This window comes from Pseudophryne corroboree, chromosome 2 (assembly GCF_028390025.1).
Source record: "Pseudophryne corroboree isolate aPseCor3 chromosome 2, aPseCor3.hap2, whole genome shotgun sequence".
Classification (NCBI taxonomy): Eukaryota; Metazoa; Chordata; class Amphibia; order Anura; family Myobatrachidae; genus Pseudophryne; species Pseudophryne corroboree.
In genome coordinates, this window is record NC_086445.1 from 83377926 (window position 1) to 83405909 (window position 27984).

Here is a 27984-nt window from a genome sequence, read left to right on the forward strand (position 1 = left end):
CACACCAAGCGCTATATATATATATACAGGGATAACCTTATATAAGTGTTATTCCCTTATAGCTGCTGTTTATATAATTTTTAGCTGCCAATAGTGCCCCCCCTTCTCTTTTTTACCCCGATTCTGTAGCAAGTCTGCAGGGGAGAGTCAGGGAGCCGTCCTTCCAGCGGAGCTGTGAGGGAAAATGGCGCTTGTGTGCTGAGGAGATAGGCTCCGCCCCTTCACGACGTCCTTATCTCCCGCTCTTTTCTGTAATAATGGCAGGGGTTAAAATACATCCATATAGCCCAAGAGCTATATGTGATGTATTCTTTTGCCAACCTAAGGTATTATCTGTTATATTGCGTCTCAGGGCGCTCCCCCCCAGCGCCCTGCACCCTCAGTGACCGGAGTGTGAAGTGTGCTGAGAGCAATGGCGCACAGCTGCGGTGCTGTGCGCTACCTTAGTCTGAAGACAGGATCGTCTTCTGCCGCCGATTTCACTGGACCTCTTCGCTCTTCTGGCTCTGTAAAGGGGCCGGCGGCGCGGCTCCGGGACCCATCCAGGCTGAACCTGTGATCGTCCCTCTGGAGCTAATGTCCAGTAGCCTAAGAAACCCAATCCACTCTGCACGCAGGTGAGTCCGTTTCTTCTCCCCTTAGTCCCACGATGCAGTGAGCCTGTTGCCAGCAGGACTCACTGAAAATAAAAAACCTAAAATACAGTTTTATTCTAAGCAGCTCAGGAGAGCCACCTAGCCTGCACCCTTCTCGTTCGGGCACAAAAATCTAACTGAGGCTTGGAGGAGGGTCATAGGGGGAGGAGCCAGTGCACACCACCTGATCCTAAAGCTTTTATTCTTGTGCCCTGTCTCCTGCGGAGCCGCTATTCCCCATGGTCCTTACGGAGTCCCAGCATCCACTAGGACGTCAGAGAAATAATAATAACCTGATGAGCTATTGGCACCCGCTGATGCTTCCATTGTTTGATGGATCCCATTTGTTATTTGCCACATTTACAAGGTGGTGGGCAAATGTGAACGCACACACTACCAGGTCAGGCAGTGTCTTGGTTCTATACCACTGATTGCAGAGAAGGCAGCTATGGGTTTGCTCCGTTTTGCACCTCCTAGTGATAGTTGTGTGTCAAAACAATTAAATTGCCACCAATAATACCCCTTTCACACTGCCAATGACGGATCCCACCCGGGATAAGCCGGGTGGGTTGCCATAGCAGGGGGGGCCTCACCTCCGCGCCGCCTCTCCCTGTCTAGTAAACAGGTCCCGGGAGCCCGTTTACGCAGCCACTACCCCCGGTATTCAACCCAGGTATAACACTGCTTTATTTCCGGGTTGAATTGCCGGGTCAGGTGACCCGCGATTTCGGCAATTGCCCTTTCACACCGCACGCCGACCCGGCAATATGGGTCGATACCGGGTTATTTGTGCGGTGTGAAAGGGGTATAAGTGAACTAAAATGCAAAATTGAGGAATAAGTAGCACAATGCAGAAAAGGGTAGCAAAACGAGAGTAAAAAGTACACAATTTAGGTTAAACAGGCAACACCCAGGTCCAATACAAGTGGCCCTCACCATTATGCTTAATCTGCAACCTTATACCAATTCCTTTGCGACAAATCTAATTCTGAGGGCCCACTACTCTATAAGCAAACTAAGATGCAAAACTGATGAACTAGTAAAGACGGAGGAAAAAGTACGCAGCCCGGGAATCGTGGCAAGCTTCTCACTCCATGTGGCGCTAAATAGGAAGAGGTATGTAGATTTATTAGTTGTATTTGTGGTTCATGTACAAAGTGGATAACCACCATTGGAATTTTTCAACCACTCAAAAAGCCCAGCAGCAGATGTGGATGCTGGTAATAAAGGACTAACATTTAAAGCATAAACAAAATCGGGGGGGAAAAAACTTAGCAAGTTTATTTTTTTTATTGTGAAATATTGTATTTAAAAAAAAATTTTTTTTTTTTACAAAAATGCCAACAGTAAAATGTGCAAGTACAGAATCCAAATCTATACAGGTGAAAAAGACTTCAAATTCATACAGATATACATGATGCAGTTAGGACAATGCGTATTTACAAGCTTTGAATGAACAAAACAATTCATTTGGGTAATACCACTAAACAGTTGAAAATAAAAAAATCCTTAAAAAGCACAGTACATCATCCAATCCACATGAAGCACTCCTGCTCATTTCATTACAGACCCAAGACCAAGTATATAATTCAAATATATTTTTTTTGCATTTTTATACAGTTTTAAAGTTAAAAATAAAAATGAGGTTATAGTCATTTAATGTGGACTTAATACTGTGAAGCCCCTAAAAAACACACAAGAAGGAAATACTGTAACTAGTAGAGATTAGTATCATTTGCAAGACCACTCTGTGAAGTATTCTCATCGTTTTGCCTTTTGTACATTGCTCCGGTAGTTTGGCCTTCAGTATTCCTGCCTCAACCACACAGAATGATATGACAAGCACTGTCCTCAGGTCCCTTCAGAGACTACACACTGCATTAAATGTATGAAGCGTAGAGCTGCACAGCAAAAATAGAACTCCATAACTACCGCTGGAACTCTGCACCTCTGCGAATGAAACGGCCTGCTCCAACAAAAACTCGATTTGTATGACCTTTTCCTGCCGCTTCATTCGTCCATAGAGAAAGGTTTAAATATCCAATGAAAATTATATATTATTTTTTTTAATCTGAAAGGGTTCGTTTACATTTGCCTTTATTCTTTTGACCTATATGAGTAAACCAAGACCAACAAACAAAATAAATAAAAACACACAGATTTTGTTAAAAATCTTAAAATATATAGGATATACACAATTATAATGTACTGCACTTTTGACTTAAATATTCTCAACATAATTCAGACAAATCCAGTTTATCATTACGATTAACAGAATCATAAAAAAGGAGGCGTTATACTTAATGGGCCTCAGCTAGATTTAAAAACTCCAGCTAAAAAGGAGCAAATTTGCACCTGGGACTACGTTAAGCTACAGGTGTGCGTCATTGCTGTCCATGAAATAAAACAACTACTAATATAACAAGGGTGCAGATTACTTGATACCCTATTAACAGTGGCGCTAACTCAATCTAAATATGGCCACATTTAAAATCTGTAGTGCATCATATGTTTGTGTTGAGATGCTAAGTATAACTTCTACCAGGATTATTCCTACCTCTAATACCCCTTTCACACATGCAGCTAAATCCTGGGGTTTTGCATCAACTCAGGATTTCTGAATGTGTGAAAGGAAACAACCCGGACTCCGACCATGTCCCGACCAGGGTCACGGAGCTAAGATCAGGGAATTTGTCGGCTTGCAAGACCCGGCAAACTCCTGGATCACATGTCTGAAATCGGCATAAATAAAACCCAAGGTAGAGATAGATAGGGTAAGATGTGTTGCCTTAGAAAGCAATTTTTTCTACCCACTAAACTAATTTGGTTTAAAAAAAAAAATAACTGGAGTGCGCAATACTCACTGTTCCAAATCATTCACAATGTGTACATACGGAACACTGGTAAGAGGCGTGACCGATATGGGGACAATGGGTGAAAAGGTTTGTTTGGTCTTAGAGGAAATAACCAGTCACATTTTCCTTTTCATTGAAAAACAAGAATACGATGACTTGTAAACATGATCTCCCTCCAGCATACTCTATAACAGGAGAAGGGCGGTATATAAGGGCATAAGCCTAGATGATTGTCTCTTCAAACTATCCTGCTCCACCCAAGGCAGCAGAGCGTGCGCAAATAGTTCCCATATGGGCTTGCCACAGGTTCTATTCCCATTCTATGATTGTCGTGGACACCCACGAGTGGGAATAGTCCTGTTTTACCAGGATTCCGTCTGGCGGCATTCCAGCATCGGTATCCTGACCGCCGCTGTGAGACCCATAGAAAGCAGTGCCTAGCAGCCTAATTAGAAATCAGATTTAATACTTTTATTGGATCTGCTAAACAAAATCTAAACGTACATTTCATAATTTCATACATGGAATTCTAAATATTCTTAATGTACGTTGTTGTCCACAGTCACAATTCACTTTTGTTTGTTTTTTTGAGTACAGGCAAGAAAAATAATCAGTTTGTCAAAGGTTGCTATGGGGAGCACCATTGTTTATTTCATAGACGCCCTGCTTAACATGGAAAACATTTAAATTAGAGACGCTCTTAAAATGGGCTTGTCAGCCATTTATAAAACCACAGTGATGTCCTTACATATATTTGTTTGGGAAGGGATAAGCAATAGTATGAATGCATGCCACTCGCAGATGCTTCAGCAGAGGCGGTACATTGTAAGCTATTCTCTTCTATTTTCTGGTTTGCATAAAATGCCTTTGGATTTTGAGGATCTGCCAACAGTTGTGCTAGGACGTAAAAATCCCACCATCCTTGGTACAACAGTCAACAAGACCTAGGTAGATTTGATGCACTAGCTACCTAATAAATGCAGCAGGTAGATGGGGAGAAGCAGATCACACACTCTAGCACAGGCATGTCCAAACTGCGGCCCTCCAGCTGTTGTGAAACTACAAATCCCAGCATGCCCTGAAAGTTTTGCTGTCAGAGAATGCTAAAGCTGTGTCAGGGCATGCTGGGATGTGTAGTTTCTCAACAGCTGGAGGGCCGCAGTTTGGAGATGCCTGCTCTAGCAGCTGAACTGGGAGACTAATGCTCCTACACTTCTTGCCGGACCACCACATTTTACTGCCAAAATAGTGGAGGATGAAGAAATTATGTTTTTAAATGAAACCGGTTGCTTTTTATAAAAAGTGATGCAGTCTTAGACAATTCCCTTTTAAAATAGTGCCCCACCCCTCCCATTATATCTGCATAATAGGATCCCCTCTTTATGTACCCCTTAAGAAAGGGGTCACCCAAATGATCATCCAAAGCTGGCCTCATTGGTACATTCTCATAAGGCCACCTCCCATCTTATTGTTTCGCCAACATAGAAAAAACGGTGAGCCTCAGCTCCAATATATAATGCACTTGGACTTTCAAAACCAATTGTGAGGCTGAATCCATGCCACAATAACAGCTGCCAGTTTATTAAGCCCTTTGTGGATGACCAATTTCTTCAGAAGGGGGAAGAGTACTCAGAAAACAGACCCTCCAAAATACATGGAGCAAGGGAAGGGAAGAGGGGGGAAAGGGGTTTACACTAAAGCTGCACAGTGACCAGTATAGTGTTAACAAATAGAATTTTTAGAGGAGGAAATGAGTAAAGTTATGGTTTCTCCACTATTGCGTCTCCTTCATGACCTTCATCTCTAACCCACCAGTAACCAGAGGTGGATGCAGCGATACGACACTCATGCACCACATGAAAATAGACAACGGTTCCCCTTAGTTACCCGAACACTTCATTAACATTCCACAAACTCTTCATGTTACAATTTAGGTTTTTTTACATTTTTTTTTTTTGCCTTGCTATAAACAGTATAGTTGTACAAAAAAAGTAACCATGAGATTAAAAAATAAAAATGCACTATCCTAAAAATATTACTTAATAAAACAACTTTAGCAGAGCGAGATTGTTTGAAACCAAATATTTATATATTTTTTTAAATTGTATATGGCACCCAGCGTAGGCAACACTGAGGCAGTGAAGCCCATTCGCTAGGCCTGACCAACATCTGCCGATTAATGAGGCCATGATGCTGAATGGAGCAAAGTCTTGCCCGGCCCTTTGGCACACAAAAAAAAAGAAAAAAGGAAACAATTAAATTAAATATGCGCGATTCGTTCATTTCTATATATACGCTTTCTGTACAAAAATCAATTAAAACATGGTTTTCATACATATGTACAGAACTCCCTCGACACTCCTATAATTTAAAAAAAAAAAAAAAAAACCAAGGTACACCAAAGGCACTTGCAAGTAAAAATCCACAAGACTCCACAAAAGCACACTTTGTTTCCCTGCAGGCACAGTGCAAGTGTGTAAGAAATTAAAAAACTACTTAATGGATATCATAAATCTCTTCAGTCATTTACACAGTAGTTTTTTTGTTTATTTTAACCCCTTCTGGGATGAAGGGGAACCAGCAGCGCTCCAAATAAAGAAGAGGGGTTAAGCACCAGCATTAAAATCCTGACATAATATTAAAAACACACAGTTCAAATATCTGAACACTAACTAATATATTTGTCACAGCAGATGTAAAGCACTCATTAAATTGTGAGCAGTGTAATAAAACTAGGTTTACCTGCTGACCTGATATCTTTTTGTTTTATTGCCTTATGCACTCTTGAAAAGTTTGTTATTGTAGTGATGCATTCTCTCCTTTGCAGAAACAGAACAGAGAGGGGGGTGGAGGTGGGGTCTTCAAGCCAGTTGAAGTAGGTTTGTCTGAAAAGTGTAAAACTTAAAAAGTCCAGTACGTACTATAAAACATGTACTAAAAGATAGTTTTTCCCTTGTCACTAGATATTTTTAAGGGCTTCACAGACCAACAATGTGTCCTTCCATTAAAAAGTTCCTTAAAGAGAGGTCAGTATGCTGCCACTTTTGTCAAATTTTTTACCCTTTGATAAAGCCGCGACCTGTTTCAGCAATTCTCTGTTTTTGCCCTAAAATGGAAAAGAAAAAAAAAAAAAAAAAAAAAACCACAACAGAAAAAACGTTAGTGAACAAGTAATGTTATCCATCATTGATAGCAAAACTATCTAACACTGGTTTGTCAACCATCAATGCTTTGGAAACATCGATGGTCATCCCTATCCAAGGGTCTCCCAGGCTGAATCATAGGGTTATCTTTCAAGACAACGGTCTACTACACAACATGAGTTATTCAGTCTCAAATGGACAACTTACATACACCTATGTGCAACTTTTACTAAATATATGTTTATCTATGAACGTCATTTCATGCTTTTCAGCCGTTAGCCAGTGAGAGTTGTTTATGACCATTTGTCTGAGATACGGCACAGTCTGGCTGTGCTCTGCCATTGGGCACAATATAAACCAAAAGTAGAAGAAAAAAGTGTGTACCTGCGCTGGCTAAATATGGTTAAATTGATAAACTGTCAATAATTAAAAGACAATAATAATAATAATAATAATAAAAATAGCAATAATAATAATGAAAAATGGATGGTTTGTTCTATATAAAAGAGTAACAATTTAATAACATATCACATAAGACAATTACTAAAAAGGAAGGAATTCCTCTTGCCACTAGGTGGCAGTATAAACTTGGATTAGCTTATCTGGACAGCAATAAATAAATTTCATATTCTCCAATGTTAGAATTGTCCATTCCTATAGGCTAGGACAGCCTCCCTCTGTGCATTCACTGTACTCAGTATGTATTTACCAGATCCCCTCGTTGGTGAGCATCAGCCTTGGAACAAGTCCTTTGTATAGCTGTAGGGGTAAAGCCAGATAGAAGTAGAGATCCAGTGATGGGAGATAGGTCCAAATTATGCCAAGGAGGACACGGCTTTTGCGGGCCGCTGTGGAGAACGGAGTCCAGATAGAGTAAGTGCGCTCAAGTCCAATGAAAGAAAGCTCAACGCGTTTCACTGGTAAGATCCAGCTTCCTCAGGAAGTGGAAGCTGCTCCTGAGGAAGCTGGATCTTACCAGTGAAACGCGTTGAGCTTTCTTTCATTGGACTTGAGCGCACTTACTCTATCTGGACTCCGTTCTCCACAGCGGCCCGCAAAAGCCGTGTCCTCCTTGGCATAATTTGGACCTATCTCCCATCACTGGATCTCTACTTCTATCTGGCTTCACCCCTACAGCTATACAAAGGACTTGGTCCAAGGCTGATGCTCACCAACGAGGGGATCTGGTAAATACATACTGAGTACAGTGAATGCACAGAGGGAGGCTGTCCTAGCCTATAGGAATGGACAATTCTAACATTGGAGAATATGAAATTTATTTATTGCTGTCCAGATAAGCTAATCCAAGTTTATACTGCCACCTAGTGGCAAGAGGAATTCCTTCCTTTTTAGTAATTGTCTTATGTGATATGTTATTAAATTGTTACTCTTTTATATAGAACAAACCATCCATTTTTCATTATTATTGCTATTTTTATTATTATTATTGTCTTTTAATTATTGACAGTTTATCAATTTAACCATATTTAGCCAGCGCAGGTACACACTTTTTTCTTCTACTGTTCAGTCTTGAGGAATTGACCTTCCTCTTACCTGCTGCTGTTGGCCGTGCACCTGTGTATTTCCTATTGCACAAAATAAACCAAGTAGCTTTAGTTGGGTTAACGGGATCCGGTCTGAAGATCGACAGTGTCTAGGTCAACAATGTTTAAGTCGACCACTATAGGTAGACAGTCACTAGGTCGACAGGGTCAGAAGGTCGACAGGTCAAAATGAGGTTTTTTTTTTAAACAAAAACTTTTTCTTTTTCATACTTAACTATCCACGTGGACTACGACTGGAACGGTAATCTGTGCCGAGCGAAGCAAGGCACCTTGCCCGAAGCATGGCGCACTAATTGGGGTTCCCGGTCACTCTACGAAGAAAACGACACCAAAACAACAAAACCTCATGTCGACCTTTTGACCTGTCGACCTAGAACATGTCGACCTAGTGACTGTCTACCTATAGTGGTATAATGGTATTGTCGACCTAGACACTGTCGATCTAATGATCCACACCTGGGTTAACATGAAACAGGTAAATATAAAATGTTTAACAGACCGTATAATAGCCTACCAGGGAACACATCAGCCACAACAATGGAGAGCGTGGCCAGCATGAGGCTTTCCTAACATGCGGCCTAGCCCAACGTATACTAGTAAAGCAAACAAGGATTCTTACCTGCAGTAGCTCAACAGACTCTTTGTGAGCCTTTTCCATGCCATTCATCTTTGTCCTTAAATTATTCTCTTGGTATTGGAAGTCTGCTTTCAATTCTGTCAGCTAAGAAAGATTGCAAAAGTTTCTTAGGGACATCATTTAGCAGATGCTGAGCGCTAAAACACAGTATAACATGTACAACAATGTATAAACACACACACACACACACACACACACACACAGACAGACAACTGTGAGCTGCCGCAGGGACATACCTTCTTATCCTTCTCCAAAATGGTCTGATCTCTCTGCTGCAAGAGACGTTTCAGCGACATGACTTCCTCTTTCAACTGACTGATTAGGACAAAGTTGTCTGTACCGCCAGTGTCTGTCGACTGATTGATTGAACTACTAAAATAGTAAATGCTGGAATTTGAATATTTATTGTAATACCAACAAATGATACACAATGTGTAATACCAACAACAAACATTTAGCATGCACTCAAACCCCCCCCCCCCCCCCCAACTGTGCAGGAGCAATTCTGCTATAAAAGCAATCTACATTTAACATAGCAATGAGCATTAGGTTGTTAACTATAATTCCATTTCCTTCTTCAAGGCTGTAAGGTGGGGGAAGAACCAGCACCCCCCCCCCCCCCCAGTGTTGTGTAGGAGGTAGGCACAGAGCCATTGTCATTGCTTTACATTTTTTATGTTTTTGTGAATGCAGATCCCCCCTATATAAAGGTCACAGATTGACTATATGATGGACACTGCGCACAGGCTGGTTACAGAATAGACGTACGTCAGCAAACAGGATAGGTAGGTGGTCCACAGACTGCCCAACAGAGTGCACAAGCAATTCCACAAGCTTTCTTAGGAGGGTCCCTGCCACTGTGGGTGCAGACTGGGACACCAGTGTATTGCAGAGAGGGCCATGATTGTTCATTGTGTAATTTAGTCTGACATCCAATATAAATTTAAAGGCCAACCATGTAGTTTGGGGGTCTAGTACCCCTTAATCTTTGGCATGGTACCCAGAGAGACAGGCATACATGCAAATAGCAAAGGGAAATGGCTGAATCTGTATTACACTGCTGCAGGGGTGAGAGGTAAAGTCACCCCCACCAGTGTCTGCTTAAGTTGTGGGACCAATGAGAGGTCACAAACGAGCTGCTGTACAGGCTGACAGTGTGGCAGGCTAGAGGCTGTGGAGCTGGACATAGCACAAGTAAAGGCAGATGGAAGAGGCATTACAAAGACACAGCCACGTTGCAGTGGGACAGCTAATACAGTTTAGAAACCACAAATTCAGATCTACGGAAGGCCTGGCCAACCTGTGGCTCTCCAGCTGTTGTAAAAAACTACAAGTTGCAGCATGCCCTGCCAGTTTTCACAATTAAAGAATTCTAAAACTGTGTCAGGGCATGCTGGGATGTGTAGTTCCACAACAGCTGGAGAGCCACAGGTTGGCCAGGCCTGATCTAAAGCAAGGACAAAAGGCTCAGTGTCCACTTCCAATGCAGGCCAATTTTATAAGATTTATATATTCCCTACCCACCCCGATCCCAATAGACCACATACAGTGTCCATCACCCTACAGCTGAAGAATCATTCCTAACAACTTCTAATATCAGGAGCTACATTCTATCATATAAAATAATGCTAACGAAGCAGAGGGCACATCATCATCACTAGGGTGGCCAATCCTGGGATCGGCAGGATTTGGGCCAGAAATCGTCCGGGATTCAATCCCGAAATTGGAAGCTCCAATTACGGGGATTGAGGGATCATGCGGCCCTTTGTGTTTTTAAAGCCGGGCAGTGTTGAGTGTCATCAGGACGCTCAGACGCTGCTTGGCTCCCTCCTCCCGGCACCCACTGCGCAGCGTGACGTGCAGTCACAGGTCACGCTGTGCAGTCAGCCGTCCGCCGCCACGCCCAGAGGATGTGTCCCACTCTCTTGCTCCCGTCATATGGTGAGTTATATGGGATGGGCGGACACATAGGAAAAAGCCAATCCCAGGACTGACCATTTTTCAATACGGATACCAGGGATTGAAAAAATAAGATTTTACTCACCGGTAAATCTATTTCTCGTAGTCCGTAGTGGATGCTGGGACTCCGTAAGGACCATGGGGAATAGCGGCTCCGCAGGAGACTGGGCACAACTAAAGAAAGCTTTAGGACTACCTGGTGTGCACTGGCTCCTCCCTCTATGACCCTCCTCCAGACCTCAGTTAGGATACTGTGCCCGAAAGAGCTGACACAATAAGGAAAGGATTTGGAATCCCGGGTAAGACTCATACCAGCCACACCAATCACACCGTACAACTCGTGATACTATACCCAGTTAACAGTATGAAATACAACGGAGCCTCTCAACAGATGGCTCTCAACAATAACCCTTTAGTTAAACAATAACTATATACAAGTATTGCAGACAATCCGCACTTGGGATGGGCGCCCAGCATCCACTACGGACTACGAGAAATAGATTTACCGGTGAGTAAAATCTTATTTTCTCTAACGTCCTAAGTGGATGCTGGGACTCCGTAAGGACCATGGGGATTATACCAAAGCTCCCAAACAGGCGGGAGAGTGTGGATGACTCTGCAGCACCGAATGAGCGAACTATAAGTCCTCCTCAGCCAGGGTGTCAAACTTGTAGAATCTTGCAAATGAGTTTGACCCCGACCAAGTAGCTGCTCGGCAAAGTTGCAAAGCCGAGACCCCTCGGGCAGCCGCCCAAGAAGAGCCCACCTTCCTTGTGGAATGGGCTTTCACTGATCTAGGATGCGGCAGTCCAGCCGCAGAATGTGCAAGCTGAATCGTGCTACAGATCCAGCAAGCAATCGTCTGCTTAGAAGCAGGAGCACCCAGCTTGTTGGGTGAATACAGGATAAATAGCGAGTCAGTTTTCCTGACTCTAGCTGTCCTGGAAACATAAATTTTCAGGGCCCTGACTACGTCCAGCAACTTGGAATCCTCCAAGTCCCTAGTAGCCGCAGGCACCACAATAGGTTGGTTCAAATGAAAAGCTGATACCACCTTAGGCAGGAATTGGGAACGAGTCCTCAATTCCGCCCTATCCATATGGAAAATCAGATAAGGGCTTTTACAGGACAAAGCCGCCAATTCTGACACACGCCTGGCCAAGGCCAACAGCATGACCACCTTCCACGCGAGATATTTTAGCGCCACGATTTTAAGTGGCTCAAACCAATGCGACTTTAGGAAATCCAACACCACGTTGAGATCCCAAGGTGCCACTGGAGGCACAAAAGGAGGCTGAATATGCAGCACTACTTTAACAAAAGTCTGAACTTCAGGCAGTGAAGCCAGTTCTTTTTGGAAGAAAATCGACAGAGCCGAAATCTGGACCTTAATGGAACCCAATTTGGGGCCCATAGTCACCCCTGACTGTAGGAAGTGCAGGAATCGACCCAGCTGAAATTCCTCCGCTGGGGCCTTCTTGGCCTCACACCACGCAACATATTTCCGCCATATGCGGTGATAATGTTTTGCGGTCACATCCTTCCTGGCTTTGATCAGCGTAGGAATGACTTCCTCCGGAATGCCCTTTTCCTTTAGGATCCGGTGTTCAACCGCCATGCCGTCAAATGCAGCCGCGGTAAGTCTTGGAACAGACAGGGCCCCTGCTGCAGCAGGTCTTGTCTGAGCAGTAGAGGCCATGGGTCCTCTGAGATCATTTCTTGAAGTTCTGGGTACCAAGCTCTTCTTGGCCAATCCGGAACAATGAGTATAGTTCTTACTCTTCTCCTTCTTATTATCCTCAGTACCTTGGGTATGAGAGGAAGAGGAGGGAACACATAAACCGACTGGTACACCCATGGTGTCACTAGAGCGTCCACCGCTATCGCCTGAGGGTCCCTTGACCTGGCGCAATAGTTTTCTAGCTTTTTGTTGAGGCGGGACGCCATCATGTCCACCTGTGGCCTTTCCCACCGGTTTGTAATCAGCTGGAAGACTTCTGGATGAAGTCCCCACTCTCCCGGGTGGAGGTCGTGCCTGCTGAGGAAGTCTGCTTCCCAGTTGTCCACTCCCGGAATGAACACTGCCGACAGTGCTAACACGTGATTTTCCGCCCATCGGAGAATCCTTGTGGCTTCTGCCATCGCCACCCTGCTTCTCGTGCCGCCCTGTCGGTTTACATGGGCGACCGCCGTGATGTTGTCTGACTGGATCAGTACCGGGTGGCTTTGAAGCAGGGGTCTTGCCTGACTTAGGGCATTGTAAATGGCCCTTAGTTCCAGAATATTTATGTGTAGGGACATCTCCTGGCTTGACCCTAGTCCTTGGAATTTCTTCCCTGTGTGACTGCCCCCCAGCCTCGAAGGCTGGCATCCGTGGTTACCAGGACCCAGTCCTGTATGCCGAATCTGCGGCCCTCCAGAAGATGAGCACTCTGCAGCCACCACAGTAGAGACACCCTGGTCCTTGCAGACAGGGTTATCATCCGATGCATCTGAAGATGCGATCCGGACCACTTGTCCAACAGATCCCACTGAAAGATCCTTGCATGGAACCTTCCGAATGGAAATGCTTCGTAAGAAGCTACCATTTTCCCCAGGACTCGCGTGCAGTGGTGCACCGACACCTGTTTTGGTTTTAGGAGGTCTCTGACTAGCGAGGACAACTCCTTGGCCTTCTCCCCCGGGAGAAACACCTTTTTCTGTTCTGTGTCCAGAACCATCCCCAGGAACAATAGACGCGTTGCAGGAACCAGCTGCAACTTTGGAATATTCAGGATCCAGCCGTGCTGTTGTAGCACTTCCCGAGCTAGTGCTACTCCGATCAACAACTGTTCCCTGGACCTCGCCTTTATAAGGAGATCGTCCAAGTACGGGATAATTATAACTCCCTTTTTTCGAAGGAGTATCATCATTTCGGCCATTACCTTGGTAAATACCCTCGGTGCCGTGGACAGACCAAACGGCAACGTCTGGAATTGGTAATGACAGTCCTGTACCACAAATCTGAGGTACTCCTGGTGAGGAGGGTAAATGGGGACATGCAGGTAAGCATCCTTGATGTCCAGTGATACCATGTAATCTCCTTCCTCCAGGCTTGAAATAACCGCCCTGAGCGATTCCATCTTGAACTTGAATCTTTTTATATACGTGTTCAAGGATTTCAAATTTAAAATGGGTCTCACCGAACCGTCCGGTTTCGGTACCACAAACATTGTGGAATAGTAACCCCTTCCTTGTTGAAGGAGGGGTACCTTGCCTATCACCTGCTGCGAATACAGCTTGTGAATTGCCTCCAGCACTGCCTCCCTGTCCAAGGGAGTCGTTGGCAAGGCAGATTTGAGGAAACGGCGAGGGGGAGACGTCTCGAATTCCAGCTTGTATCCCTGAGATACCACTTGTAGAATCCAGGGATCCACCCGTGAGCAAGCCCACTGATCGCTGAAGTACTTGAGACGGGACCCCACCGCACCTGGCTCCGCCAGTGGAGCCCCAGCGTCATGCTGTGGATTTAAGAGGAAGCGGGGGAGGACTTTTGTTCCTGGGAACTGGCTGTATTTTGCAGCTTTTTCCCTCTACCTCTGCCTCTGGGCAGAAAGGACGCGCCTCTAACCCGCTTGCCTTTCTGGGGCCGAAAGGACTGTACTTGATAATACGGTGCTTTCTTTGGCTGTGAGGGAACATGGGGTAAAAAAGCTGATTTCCCAGCTGTCGCTGTGGAAACTAAGTCAGAGAGACCATCCCCAAACAACTCCTCACCCTTGTAAGGCAAAACTTCCATGTGCCTTTTAGAATCTGCATCCCCTGTCCACTGCCGAGTCCATAAACCCCTCCTGGCAGAAATGGACATTGCATTTATTCTAGATGCCAGCCGGCAAATATCCCTCTGTGCATCTCTCATGTATAAAACAGTGTCTTTTACATGCTCTATGGTTAGCAATATAGTGTCCCTGTCTAAGGTATCAATATTTTCTGACAGGGAATCTGACCACGCAGCTGCAGCACTGCACATCCACGCTGAAGCAATAGCTGGTCTCAGTATAATGCCTGAGTGTGTATAAACAGACTTCAGGATAGCCTCCTGCTTCCTATCCGCAGGTTCCTTGAGGGCAGCCGTGTCCGGAGACGGCAGTGCCACCTTCTTTGATAGACGTGTGAGCGCTTTATCCACCCTAGGGGATGTCTCCCAGCGTAACCTGTCCTCTGGCGGGAAAGGGTACGCCATTAGTAACTTTTTAGAAATTACCAGTTTCTAATCGGGGGAAGTCCACGCTTCTTCACATACTTCATTTAATTCATCAGATGGGGGAAAAACCACTGGTAGTTTTTTCTCCCCAACCATTATACCCTTTTTTGTGGTACCTGGGGTAATATCAGAAATGTGCAAGACATTTTTCATTGCCGCAATCATATAACGGGTGGCTCTATTGGAATGTACACTCGTCTCCTCGTCGTCGACACTGGAGTCGGTATCCGTGTCAACATCCGTGTCTGCCATCTGAGGTAGCGGGCGTTTTAGAGCCCCTGATGGCTTTTGAGACGCCTGGGCAGGCACGAGCTGAGAAGCCGGCTGTCCCACATCAGTTATGTCGTCAAACCTTTTATGTAAGGAGTCGACACTATCACGTAATTCCTTCCACATGACCATCCATCCACCTGCTCCACCTCCACATAAGCCTCCTCATCAAACATGTCGACACAGCCGTACCGGCACACCGCACACACACACAGGGAATGCTCTGACTGAGGACAGGACCCCACAAAGCCCTTTGGGGAGACAGAGTATGCCAGCACACACCAACAGCGCTATATAACACAGGGATTAACACTATGACTGAGTGATTTTTCCCAATAGCTGCTTATATACACAATATTGCGCCTAAATTTAGTGCCCTCCCTCTCTTTTTTACCCTATGTAGTCTGGAAACTGCAGGGGAGAGCCTGGGAGCGATCCTTCCAGCGGAGCTGTGAGGGAAAATGGCGCCAGTGTGCTGAGGTAGATAGCCCCGCCCCTTTTTCGGTGGACTTCTCCCACTTTTTTATCTGTATATCTGGCAGGGGTATTTTACACACATATATAGTCTTTATGACTATATTATGTGTTTTCTTTGCCAGCAAGGTACTATATATTGCAGCCCAGGGCGCCCCCCCCCCCCCAGCGCCCTGCACCCATCAGTGACCGGAGTGTGAGGTGTGCATTGGGAGCAATGGCGCACAGCTTCAGTGCTGTGCGCTACCTTGATGAAGACCGAAGTCTTCTGCCGCCGATTTCCAGGAACGTCTTCTTGCTTCTGGCTCTGTAAGGGGGACGACGGCGCGGCTCCGGGACCGGACGACCGAGGCTGGGCCTGTGTTCGATCCCTCTGGAGCTAATGGTGTCCAGTAGCCTAGAAGCCCAAGCTAGCTCCAAGCAGGTAGGTTCGCTTCTCTCCCCTTAGTCCCTCGTAGCAGTGAGTCTGTTGCCAGCAGATCTCACTGAAAATAAAAATAAGAATTTACTTACCGATAATTCTATTTCTCATAGTCCGTAGTGGATGCTGGGGACTCCGTCAGGACCATGGGGAATAGCGGCTCCGCAGGAGACAGGGCACAAAAAGTAAGCTTTTAGGATCACATGGTGTGTACTGGCCCCTCCCCCCATGACCCTCCTCCAAGCCTCAGTTAGGTACTGTGCCCGGACGAGCGTACACAATAAGGAAGGATCTTGAATCCCGGGTAAGACTCATACCAGCCACACCAATCACACCGTACAACTTGTGATTTGAACCCAGTTAACAGTATGATAACAACGAAGAAGCCTCTGAAAAGATGGCTCACAACAATAATAACCCGATTTTTGTAACAATAACTATGTACAAGTATTGCAGACAATCCGCACTTGGGATGGGCGCCCAGCATCCACTACGGACTATGAGAAATAGAATTATCGGTAAGTAAATTCTTATTTTCTGTAACGTCCTAGTGGATGCTGGGGACTCCGTCAGGACCATGGGGATTATACCAAAGCTCCCAAACGGGCGGGAGAGTGCGGATGACTCTGCAGCACCGAATGAGAGAACTCCAGGTCCTCCTTAGCCAGAGTATCAAATTTGTAAAATTTTACAAACGTGTTCTCCCCTGACCACGTAGCTGCTCGGCAAAGTTGTAATGCCGAGACCCCTCGGGCAGCCGCCCAAGATGAGCCCACCTTCCTTGTGGAGTGGGCATTTACAGATTTAGGCTGTGGCAGGCCTGCCACAGAATGTGCAAGTTGGATTGTGCTACAGATCCAACGAGCAATCGTCTGCTTAGACGCAGGAGCACCCATCTTGTTGGGTGCATACAGGATAAACAGCGAGTCAGATTTTCTGACTCCAGCCGTCCTTGAAATATATATTTTCAATGCTCTGACAACGTCCAGCAACTTGGAGTCCTCCAAGTCGCTAGTAGCCGCAGGCACCACAATAGGCTGGTTCAAGTGAAAAGCCGAAACCACCTTAGGCAGAAACTGAGGACGCGTCCGCAGTTCTGCCCTGTCCGAATGGAAAATCAGATATGGGCTTTTGTACGATAAAGCCGCCAACTCTGATACTCTCCTGGCTGAAGCCAGGGCAAGTAGCATGGTTACTTTCCATGTAAGATACTTCAAATCTACCGATTTGAGCGGCTCAAACCAATGGGATTTGAGAAAATCCAAAACTACGTTGAGATCCCACGGTGCCACTGGAGGCACAATCGGGGGCTGTATATGTAGTACACCTTTGACAAAGGTTTGTACTTCAGGCACTGAAGCCAATTCTTTCTGGAAGAAAATCGATAAGGCAGAAATTTGAACCTTAATAGACCCCAATTTGAGGCCCATAGACAATCCTGCCTGCAGGAAATGTAGGAATCGACCCAATTGAAATTCCTCCGTTGGGGCCTTCTTGGCCTCACACCACGCAACATATTTTCTCCAAATGCGGTGATAATGTTGTGCGGTCACTTCCTTCCTGGCTTTAATCAAGGTAGGAATAACTTCCTCTGGAATGCCCTTTTCTTTTAGAATCCGGCGTTCAACCGCCATGCCGTCAAACGCAGCCGCGGTAAGTCTTGGAACATACAAGGTCCCTGCTGAAGCAGATCCCTTCTTAACGGTAGAGGCCACGGCTCTTCCGTGAGCATCTCTTGAAGTTCCAGGTACCAAGTCCTTCTCGGCCAATCCGGAGCCACGAGTATTGTTCTTACTCCCCGTAGCCGTATAATTCTCAGTACCTTTGGTATGAGAGGCAGAGGAGGAAACACATACACGGACTGGTACACCCACGGTGTTACCAGAGCGTCCACAGCTATCGCCTGAGGGTCTCTCGACCTGGCGCAATATCTGTCCAGTTTCTTGTTGAGGCGGGACGCCATCATGTCCACCTTTGGTTTTTCCCAACGGTTCACAATCATGTGGAAGACTTCTGGATGAAGTCCCCACTCTCCCGGGTGGAGGTCGTGTCTGCTGAGGAAGTCTGCTTCCCAGTTGTCCACTCCCGGAATGAACACTGCTGACAGTGCTATGACATGATTTTCCGCCCAGCGAAGAATCCTTGCAGCTTCTGTCATTGCTCTTCTGCTTCTCGTGCCGCCCTGTCTGTTTACGTGGGCGACTGCCGTGATGTTGTCCGACTGGATCAACACCGGCTGACCCTGAAGCAGCGGTTTTGCCAGGCTTAGAGCATTGTAAATCGCTCTTAGCTCCAGTATATTTATGTGAAGAGACGTCTCCAGGTTCGACCACACGCCCTGGAAGTTTCTTCCCTGTGTGACTGCTCCCCAGCCTCGTAGGCTGGCATCCGTAGTCACCAGGACCCAGTCCTGTATGCCGAATCTGCGGCCCTCTAACAGATGGGCACTCTGCAACCACCACAGAAGAGACACCCTTGTTCTTGGTGACAGTGTTATCCGCTGATGCATGTGCAGATGCGATCCGGACCATTTGTCCAGCAGATCCCACTGAAATATTCGTGCGTGGAATCTGCCGAATGGAATTGCTTCGTAAGAAGCCACCATCTTTCCCAGGACTCTTGTGCATTGATGTACTGACACATTTCCTGGTTTTAGGAGGTTCCTGACAAGTTCGGATAACTCCCTTGCTTTCTCCTCCGGGAGAAACACCTTTTTCTGAACAGTGTCCAGAATCATTCCCAGGAACAGCAGACGTGTCGTCGGGGTCAATTGAGATTTTGGAAGATTCAGAATCCACCAGTGTTGTTGAAGCACTACTTGGGTTAGTGCTACTCCGACTTCCAGCTGTTCTCTGGACCTTGCCCTTATCAGGAGATCGTCCAAGTAAGGGATAATTAATACGCCTTTTCTTCGTAGAAGAACCATCATCTCGGCCATTACCTTGGTAAAGACCCGAGGTGCCGTGGACAAACCAAACGGCAGCGTTTGAAACTGATAATGACAGTTTTGTATCACGAACCTGAGATACCCTTGGTGTGAAGGGTAAATTGGGACATGCAGATAAGCATCTTTTATGTCCAGGGACACCATGAAGTCCCCTTCTTCCAGATTCGCTATCACTGCTCTGAGTGACTCCATCTTGAACTTGAATTTCTGTATGTACAGGTTCAAGGATTTCAGATTTAGAATAGGTCTTACCGAACCGTCCGGCTTCGGTACCACAAATAGTGTGGAATAATACCCCTTTCCCTGTTGTAGGAGGGGTACCTTGACTATCACCTGCTGAGAATACAGCTTGTGAATGGCTTCCAATACCGTCGCCCTTTCTGAGGGAGACGTTGGTAAAGCAGACTTTAGGAACCGGCGAGGGGGAGACTTTTCGAATTCCAACTTGTAACCCTGAGATACTACCTGCAGGATCCAAGGGTCCACCTGTGAGCGCGCCCACTGTGTGCTGAGAATCTTTAGTCGACCCCCCACCGCCCCTGAGTCCGCTTGCACAGCCCCAGCGTCATGCTGAGGGCTTTGTAGAAGCCGGGGAGGGCTTCTGTTCGTGGGAAGTAGTTGCTTGCTGCACCCTCTTACCCCTTCCTTTGCCTCTGGGCAAATATGACTGTCCTTTTGCCCGCTTGTTCTTATAGGAACGAAAGGACTGCGGCTGAAAAGACGGTGTCTTTTTCTGTTGGGAGGTGACCGGAGGTAAAAAAGTGGATTTTCCGGCTGTTGCCGTGGCCACCAGATCCGATAGACCGACCCCAAATAATTCCTCTCCTTTATACGGCAATACTTCCATATGCCGTTTGGAATCCGCATCACCTGACCACTGTCGCGTCCATAAACTTCTTCTGGCAGATATGGACATCGCACTTACTCTCGATGCCAGAGTGCAAATCTCTCTCTGAGCATCTCGCATATAAAGAAAAGCATCCTTTAATTGCTCTATAGTCAATAAAATACTGTCCCTATCCAGGGTATCAATATTTTCAGTCAGGGAATCCGACCACACCACCCCAGCACTGCACATCCAGGCTGAGGCTATTGCTGGTCGCAGTATAACACCAGTATGTGTGTATATACTCTTCAGGGTAGTTTCCAGCCTCCTATCAGCTGGATCCTTGAGGGCGGCCGTATCAGGAGACGGTAACGCCACTTGTTTTGATAAGCGTGTGAGCGCCTTATCCACCCTAGGGGGTGTTTCCCAGCGCGCCCTAACCTCTGGTGGGAAAGGGTATAATGCCAATAACTTCTTTGAAATTAGCAGTTTTCTATCGGGGTTAACCCACGCTTCATCACACACGTCATTCAATTCCTCTGATTCTGGAAAAGCTACAGGTAGTTTTTTCACACCCCACATAATACCCCCCTTTGAGGTACCTGCAGTATCAGAGATATGCAAAGCCTCCTTCATTGCCGTGATCATATAACGTGTGGCCCTATTGGAAAATACGTTTCTTTCTTCACCGTCGACACTAGAGTCATCTGTGTCGGTACCTGTGTCGACTGACTGAGGTAAGGGACGTTTTACAGCCCCTGACGGTGCCTGAGACGCCTGGACAGGTACTAACTGGTTTTCCGGCCGTCTCATGTCGTCAACTGACTTTTGCAGCGTGCTAACATTATCACGTAATTCCATAATTAAAGCCATCCATTCCGGTGTCGACTCCCTAGGGGGTGACATCACCATTACCGGCAATTGCTCCGCCTCCACACCAACATCGTCCTCATACATGTCGACACACACGTACCGACACACAGCAGACACACAGGGAATGCTCTTATCGAAGACAGGACCCCACTAGCCCTTTGGGGAGACAGAGGGAGAGTTTGCCAGCACACACCAAAGCGCTATAAAAATGTATATAAACAACCCTAAAAGGTGTTGTTTCTGTTATATGCGCTTAATATATAAAAATATCGCCAAAATATGCCCCCCTTCTCTGTTTTACCCTGTTTCTGTAGTGTAGTGCAGTGCAGGGGAGAGTCCTGGGAGCCTTCCTCACAGAGGAGCTGAGCAGGAAAATGGCGCTGTGTGCTGAGGAGAATAGGCCCCGCCCCCTAAAACGGCGGGCTCTTCTCCCGGAGTTTGCGATATATGGCAGGGGTTAAATACATCCATATAGCCTCAAGGGCTATATGTGATGTATTTTAGCCATAGAAAAAGGTATTATACATTGCTGCCCAGGGCGCCCCCCCCAGCGCCCTGCACCCTCAGTGACCGCTGGTGTGAAGTGTGCCGACAACAATGGCACACAGCTGCAGTGCTGTGCGCTACCTTATGAAGACTGAAAGTCTTCTGCCGCCTGTTTCCGGACCTCTTCAACTTCGGCATCTGCAAGGGGGGGTCGGCGGCACGGCTCCGGACTCCATGGCTGGGCCTGTGTTCGATCCCTCTGGAGCTAATGGTGTCCAGTAGCCTAAGAAGCAAATCCATCCTGCACGCAGGTGAGTTCACTTCTCTCCCCTAAGTCCCTCGTAGCAGTGAGCCTGTTGCCAGCAGGACTCACTGAAAATAAGAAACCTAAAAAACTTTTTCTAAGCAGCTCTTTATGAGAGCCACCTAGATTGCACCCTGCTCGGACGGGCACAAAAACCTAACTGAGGCTTGGAGGAGGGTCATGGGGGGAGGGGCCAGTACACACCATGTGATCCTAAAAGCTTACTTTTTGTGCCCTGTCTCCTGCGGAGCCGCTATTCCCCATGGTCCTGACGGAGTCCCCAGCATCCACTAGGACGTTAGAGAAAAACCTAAAATAATGCTCAGCCGGGCACAAAATTCTAACTGAGGTCTGGAGGAGGGTCATAGAGGGAGGAGCCAGTGCACACCAGGTAGTCCTAAAGCTTTCTTTAGTTGTGCCCAGCCTCCTGCGGAGCCGCTATTCCCCATGGTCCTTACGGAGTCCCAGCATCCACTTAGGACGTTAGAGAAAATGGCCTGGAATTGGCCACCCTAATCATCCCCTTTACTCTCTGCTAAAAGACATTACATTTAAAGAACCCTGAAAATAATCCATTCGTTAAAGAGATAAACCCATCTTCCTTCAGCTGGAAAACTGCAAGTCTCAGTCACAGACCCCTGTACATAATGGAGCCTTTGCTGCGCACACAGCTTTAAGGACACATTTGCATTGTATTGATCATCAAGGTTCTGTATAAACACTCATGACCTGTAGGGGAATGGTTCAGATTTTGCAGGGATATATCTATCTCTCTCTCTATATCTCGCTATCTACATACACACATAGTTCCCGAAAGAAGTGACAGCATTGCAGTTCTAGCAGTTGAAGTTGTTGTGTAGATTTAATACCAGTTATCTATGTAGCGCACACGTTACGCAGCGCTTTACCAAGAATATATCAGTCATTTACGCCAGTCTGTCACAGTATAGCTTACAATCTACTTTCTCTAACACATGGAAACACTAGGGTTATTTTTTTTGGGGTCAAAAGCCAACTCAACATGTTTTTTTTTGGAAAGTATGGAAACCTGTGCAAACGTGGAGAGAACATACAAACCCTGCATATACGGTGCCTTGCTCAAGACTTAAACACATGACATCATGTCTGCGAGGCAGTGATGCCAACTAATATGCCAACTGCATTGCCCCCCTTGTGTTGAGCTCTCATTTCATTATTAAAATCACAGTACTGGGGAGGAAGACTTCGGGAGATGTAGAACGTACCTGTCTCCGTTGGTTGGCTTTGATTCCATTTTGGGCTTTTTCTTTGGAGGCTCATTCTGAATTGCAGTAGTAGATTTATGACTGTAAAAAGAAGAGTCAGTATTATTTAATAAACAAAACTAGTGAGTGCCATGCAGATTACATGCGAGTTAGACAGTTTCCAATGACCTTTGTTAGAAATGAGAATGATCTAGTGTTCCCGTTAGGCTTCTTTTACGGCACTCTGCCTGATTTAATAATGGTACAACGCGCCTTGCCCTTAACTGCTGCACCCTCTGGACCTCCCACTGAACTCACTCCGTTCTGGCCACGTCTCTTCTACTTGCAGCAGAGCACTGACCTCCTGCTGAACTTCGGAGGAGGTGGTGATTGGATTAAGCTTTTTTTGTGCCACCTCCCCCAATATCTGGCGAGAGACAGTGGGCTAAGGCAAAACTGGTCAGCAGAGGATACGGCAGTGCAGGGTGCTCGGTCAACGGGAGATGCATATCCCCCTAACTGGATACACCAATATCCAAAGGAAAATCAAAGGGTATGGCTGTTCCCTTTTACAAATGTAAAACCCAACAACAATTTAGCATTTTGTACATTGTAGTCATATGAAAAAAAAAAAAAAAAAAAACCATCTATTCCAAAGTGTTGCGTTACATCACTCTTCCAATAGCCCCATACATTAAATCCAGAGTTAGTCGTTTTTCAAGTGACCATATATATTAGTCAGCCCTCGGTATTTGCATACTAAACTGTAATTAAATAGTGTGCATTATTATATAGCTCACAGTCTGATCTTACAGGTCATCCAGCAGGCAGTGATATATACAGCAGCCACCCCGGGCTCCTAGCAGAGTGCCTGACAGGCTCATGAGAAGCTCAGCACACAATAGAATAATCCGAATAATATAAAACAAGGCTACAGGTGTACAGTCTTCAACTCGAGCAATGCCGGGTATCTCAGCCAGTGCTAAATGACAATGAAATAATGTGTTTTTCATTACAGAGTTTTGCAGTAACTATTGCTGCAGCGTTAGGATCACTATAGGGCTGTTGGAATTGGGAACAGGATTGCTCTGCTTACAGACAGCTGACCATTTATGATCAGTAGCTACAGCTTCTGGGGTTGTGCCCCAACATCCATCAGTGAGATTCTAGCAGTTGTCACAGAGTGTGACAGTGTGTATGTTATGTATGAGAGTGTGACAGTGTGTATATATATATTATAGGCTTACTATACTATCCCTGTAAACCAGGACACTCAGGAATTACACAGGGTCTATGGCTGCTTACAACCAGGTGAAATACAGGCTAGAATTATGACAGCCACAGAACCTGTGTATTTCATGTGTCACAATTTAAAGGGATATTCAATTACCCCCGAAGAGACATAGGGAGTAAAACCCCCCGATGTTTCTTCGGGCGTTGCGGTCGGGCTATTCGATTAGCTCGGACATTAAAAAGTGCAGTTTCACCAGAAAATACACGGGTTCAGTGAAACCCGTTTTCGTCCTGTTATTGGGGATTTTGCTTTGCCTGCCGGAGGCAGGTGAAGCAAATTCCCAGATAAGCCCCGGCACGTGCCGGCTTATCGGGGCTAATTAGATAGCGCGCGCCCACCCCCGCCCAATGATACATTTACACCTGCAATCGGAGCGGATAATTGAATATCCCAGATAGTATGGTAAGCCTATTATGTATGAAAGTGTGGCCCCAACGAAGATCATATCTAAGCAAACACCTAATCCTGGCCAAACTACACCACCATGCCAAATTTGGTGGAGCTAGGTACAAAACTCTGGCCGTGCATAAAGGACAGACACACAATCCCTTATTATATAGATATTTGATCATTCCCTGTATCTCATGGTTTTATTTGTTGTTGCACAATTAAAGGGTATGTAGCAGAGGGGCACTGAAGCGGACCATGAGGTGGCCTGGTGGGCATGGGCTGAGCATGTGCCCGATTGCAGGTGAGGAGGTCTGAGCGGCATTGTGGGGGCCTAGTAGGACAGATTTAAAGTATTACATACAATACTAGACTACCCATTAGTACTCACATTTTGCCACACAGCTGTAGCGACATGATGCAACCATTTGCACTTTAAAATTAAAATGTGCCTTCCACTGTGATTAGCACCCTATCCAAAAAAAAAAATCTTTGCATGAACAGGATGACCAGATAACGTTTGCGGGAGAGCCCCCAAGTATAATATATATACTTGCATATCATTTATCTGTCCATATAAAATACAGCCCATTGTAGAGTACTTGACGTTTCTTCTTTTTATGCCCGATGCATGGTAAAAGTACAACATGGAGTAAAAAATAAGAATTTACTTACCGATAATTCTATTTCTCGGAGTCCGTAGTGGATGCTGGGGTTCCTGAAAGGACCATGGGGAATAGCGGCTCCGCAGGAGACAGGGCACAAAAGTAAAGCTTTTACAGGTCAGGTGGTGTGTACTGGCTCCTCCCCCTATGACCCTCCTCCAGACTCCAGTTAGGTACTGTGCCCGGACGAGCGTACACAATAAGGGAGGATTTTGAATCCCGGGTAAGACTCATACCAGCCACACCAATCACACCGTACAACTTGTGATCTAAACCCAGTTAACAGTATGATAACAGAGGAGCCTCTGAAAGATGGCTTCCTAAACAATAACCCGAATTAGTTAACAATAACTATGTACAAGTATTGCAGATAATCCGCACTTGGGATGGGCGCCCAGCATCCACTACGGACTCCGAGAAATAGAATTATCGGTAAGTAAATTCTTATTTTCTCTATCGTCCTAAGTGGATGCTGGGGTTCCTGAAAGGACCATGGGGATTATACCAAAGCTCCCAAACGGGCGGGAGAGTGCGGATGACTCTGCAGCACCGAATGAGAGAACTCCAGGTCCTCCTTTGCCAGGGTATCAAATTTGTAAAAATTTACAAACGTGTTCTCCCCTGACCACGTAGCTGCTCGGCAGAGTAGTAATGCCGAGACCCCTCGGGCAGCCGCCCAAGATGAGCCCACCTTCCTTGCGGAATGGGCCTTAACAGATTTAGGCTGTGGCAGGCCTGCCACAGAATGTACAAGTTGAATTTTGTTACAAATCCAACGAGCAATCGACTGCTTAGAAGCAGGTGCACCCAACTTGTTGGGTGCATACAGTATAAACAGCGAGTCAGATTTTCTGACTCCAGCCGTCCTTTAAATGTATATTTTTAAGGCTCTGACAACGTCCAACAACTTGGAGTCCTTCAAGTCGTCTGTAGCCGCAGGCACTACAATAGGCTGGTTCAGGTGAAACGCTGATACCACCTTAGGGAGAAAATGCGGACGCGTCCGCAGCTCTGCCCTATGTCGAATGGAAAATTAAATAAGGGCTTTTATAAAACAAAGCCGCCAGTTCAGATACTCTCCCGGCCGAAGCCAGGGCCAGTAACATAGTCACTTTCCATGTGAGATATTTCAAATCCACCTTCTTTAGTGGTTCAAACCAATTTGATTTGAGGAAATCTAAAACTACATTTAGATCCCACGGTGCCACCTTAGGCACCACAGGAGGCTGTATATGCAGTACTCCTTTGATAAAAATCTGGACCTCAGGGACTGAGGCCAATTCTTTTTGGAAGAATATTGATAGGGCCGAAATTTGAACCTTAATAGATCCCAATTTGAGACCCATAGACAATCCTGATTGCAGGAAATGTAGGAAAACGACCCAGTTGAAATTCCTCCATCGGAGCACTCCGCTGCTCGCACCACGCAACATTTTCGCCAAATACGGCGATAATGCTTCGCGGTGACTTCCTTCCTTGCCTTTATCAAGGTAGGAATGACTTCTTCTGGAATGCCTTTTCCTTTTAGGATCTGGCATTCAAACGCCATGCCGTCAAACGCAGCCGCGGTAAGTCTTGAAAAAGACAAGTACCCTGCTGAAGCAGGTCCCTTCTCAGAAGTAGAGGCCACGGATCGTCCGTGACCATTTCTTGAAGTTCCGGGTACCAAGTCCTTCTTGGCCAATCCGGAGCCACTAGTCTTACTCCACTTTGCCGTATAATCCTCAATACCTTTGGTATGAGAGGCAGAGGAGGAAACACATATACCGACTGGTACACCCAAGGTGTTACCAGCGCGTCCACAGCTATTGCCTGCGGATCTCTTGACCTGGCGCAATACCTGTCCAGTGTTTTGTTGAGGCGAGACGCCATCATGTCCACCATTGGTTTTACCCAACGGTTTAATAGCATGTGGAAAACTTCTGGATGAAGTCTCCACTCTCCCGGGTGAAGGTCGTGTCTGCTGAGGAAGTCTGCTTCCCAGTTGTCCACGCCCGGGATGAATACTGCTGACAGTGCTATCACGTGATTCTCCGCCCAGCGAAGGATCCTGGCAGCTTCTGCCATTGCCCTCCTGCTTCTTGTGCCGCCCTGTCTGTTTACATGGGCGACTGCCGTGATGTTGTCCGACTGGATCAACACCGGTCTTCCTTGAAGCAGAGGTTCCGCCTGGCTTAGAGCATTGTAGATTGCTCTTAGTTCCAGAATGCTTATGTGAAGAGACTTTTTCAGGCTCGACCACACTCCCTGGAAATTTCTTCCCTGTGTGACTGCTCCCCAGCCTCTCTGGCTGGCACCCGTGGTCACCAGGATCCAATCCTGCATGCCGAATCTGCGGCCCTCCAATAGATGAGCCTCCTGCAACCACCACAGAAGGGATACCCTTGTCCTCGGCGACAGGGTTATCCGCAGGTGCATCTGAAGATGCGACCCTGACCATTTGTCCAACAGATCCCTTTGCATGGAATCTGCCGAAAGGGATTGCTTCGTAAGAAGCTACCATTTTTTCCCAGGACTCTTGTGCATTGATGTACAGACACCTTTCCTGGTTTTAGGAGGTTCCTGACCAGGTCAGATAACTCCTTGGCTTTTTCTTCGGGAAGAAAACCCTTTTCTGAACTGTGTCCAGAATCATCCCCAGGAACAGCAGACGAGTTGTCGGCATTAATTGGGATTTTGGAATATTCAGAATCCATCCGTGCTGCTTTAGCACCTCTCGAGATAGTGCTAAACCCATCTCTAGCTGTTCTCTGGACCTTGCCCTTATTAGGAGATCG

At 46.2% G+C, this 27984-nt stretch overlaps 1 protein-coding gene across 5 annotated transcripts in view; it reads right to left on the reverse strand.

The window, feature by feature from the left end:
* Positions 1 to 1906: 1906 nt before the first annotated feature.
* The window catches only part of FAM76B (family with sequence similarity 76 member B), a 105584-nt gene continuing 79506 nt past the window's right edge, over positions 1907 to 27984 (reverse strand). For 3 of the 5 annotated variants that reach the window (XM_063951482.1, XM_063951483.1, XM_063951480.1), the window contains exons 7-10: positions 22883 to 22963; positions 9072 to 9222; positions 8818 to 8919; positions 1907 to 6596 (exon numbers count right to left, since the gene is read on the reverse strand). In XM_063951482.1, coding sequence (XP_063807552.1) covers positions 6507 to 6596; positions 8818 to 8919; positions 9072 to 9222; positions 22883 to 22963 — 424 coding nt within the window. In that variant the 3' untranslated portion in view covers positions 1907 to 6506. The remainder of the gene's footprint in view (positions 6597 to 8817; positions 8920 to 9071; positions 9223 to 22882; positions 22964 to 27984) is intronic. The other 2 variants (XR_010202187.1, XM_063951481.1) reach the window with 2 other exon arrangements.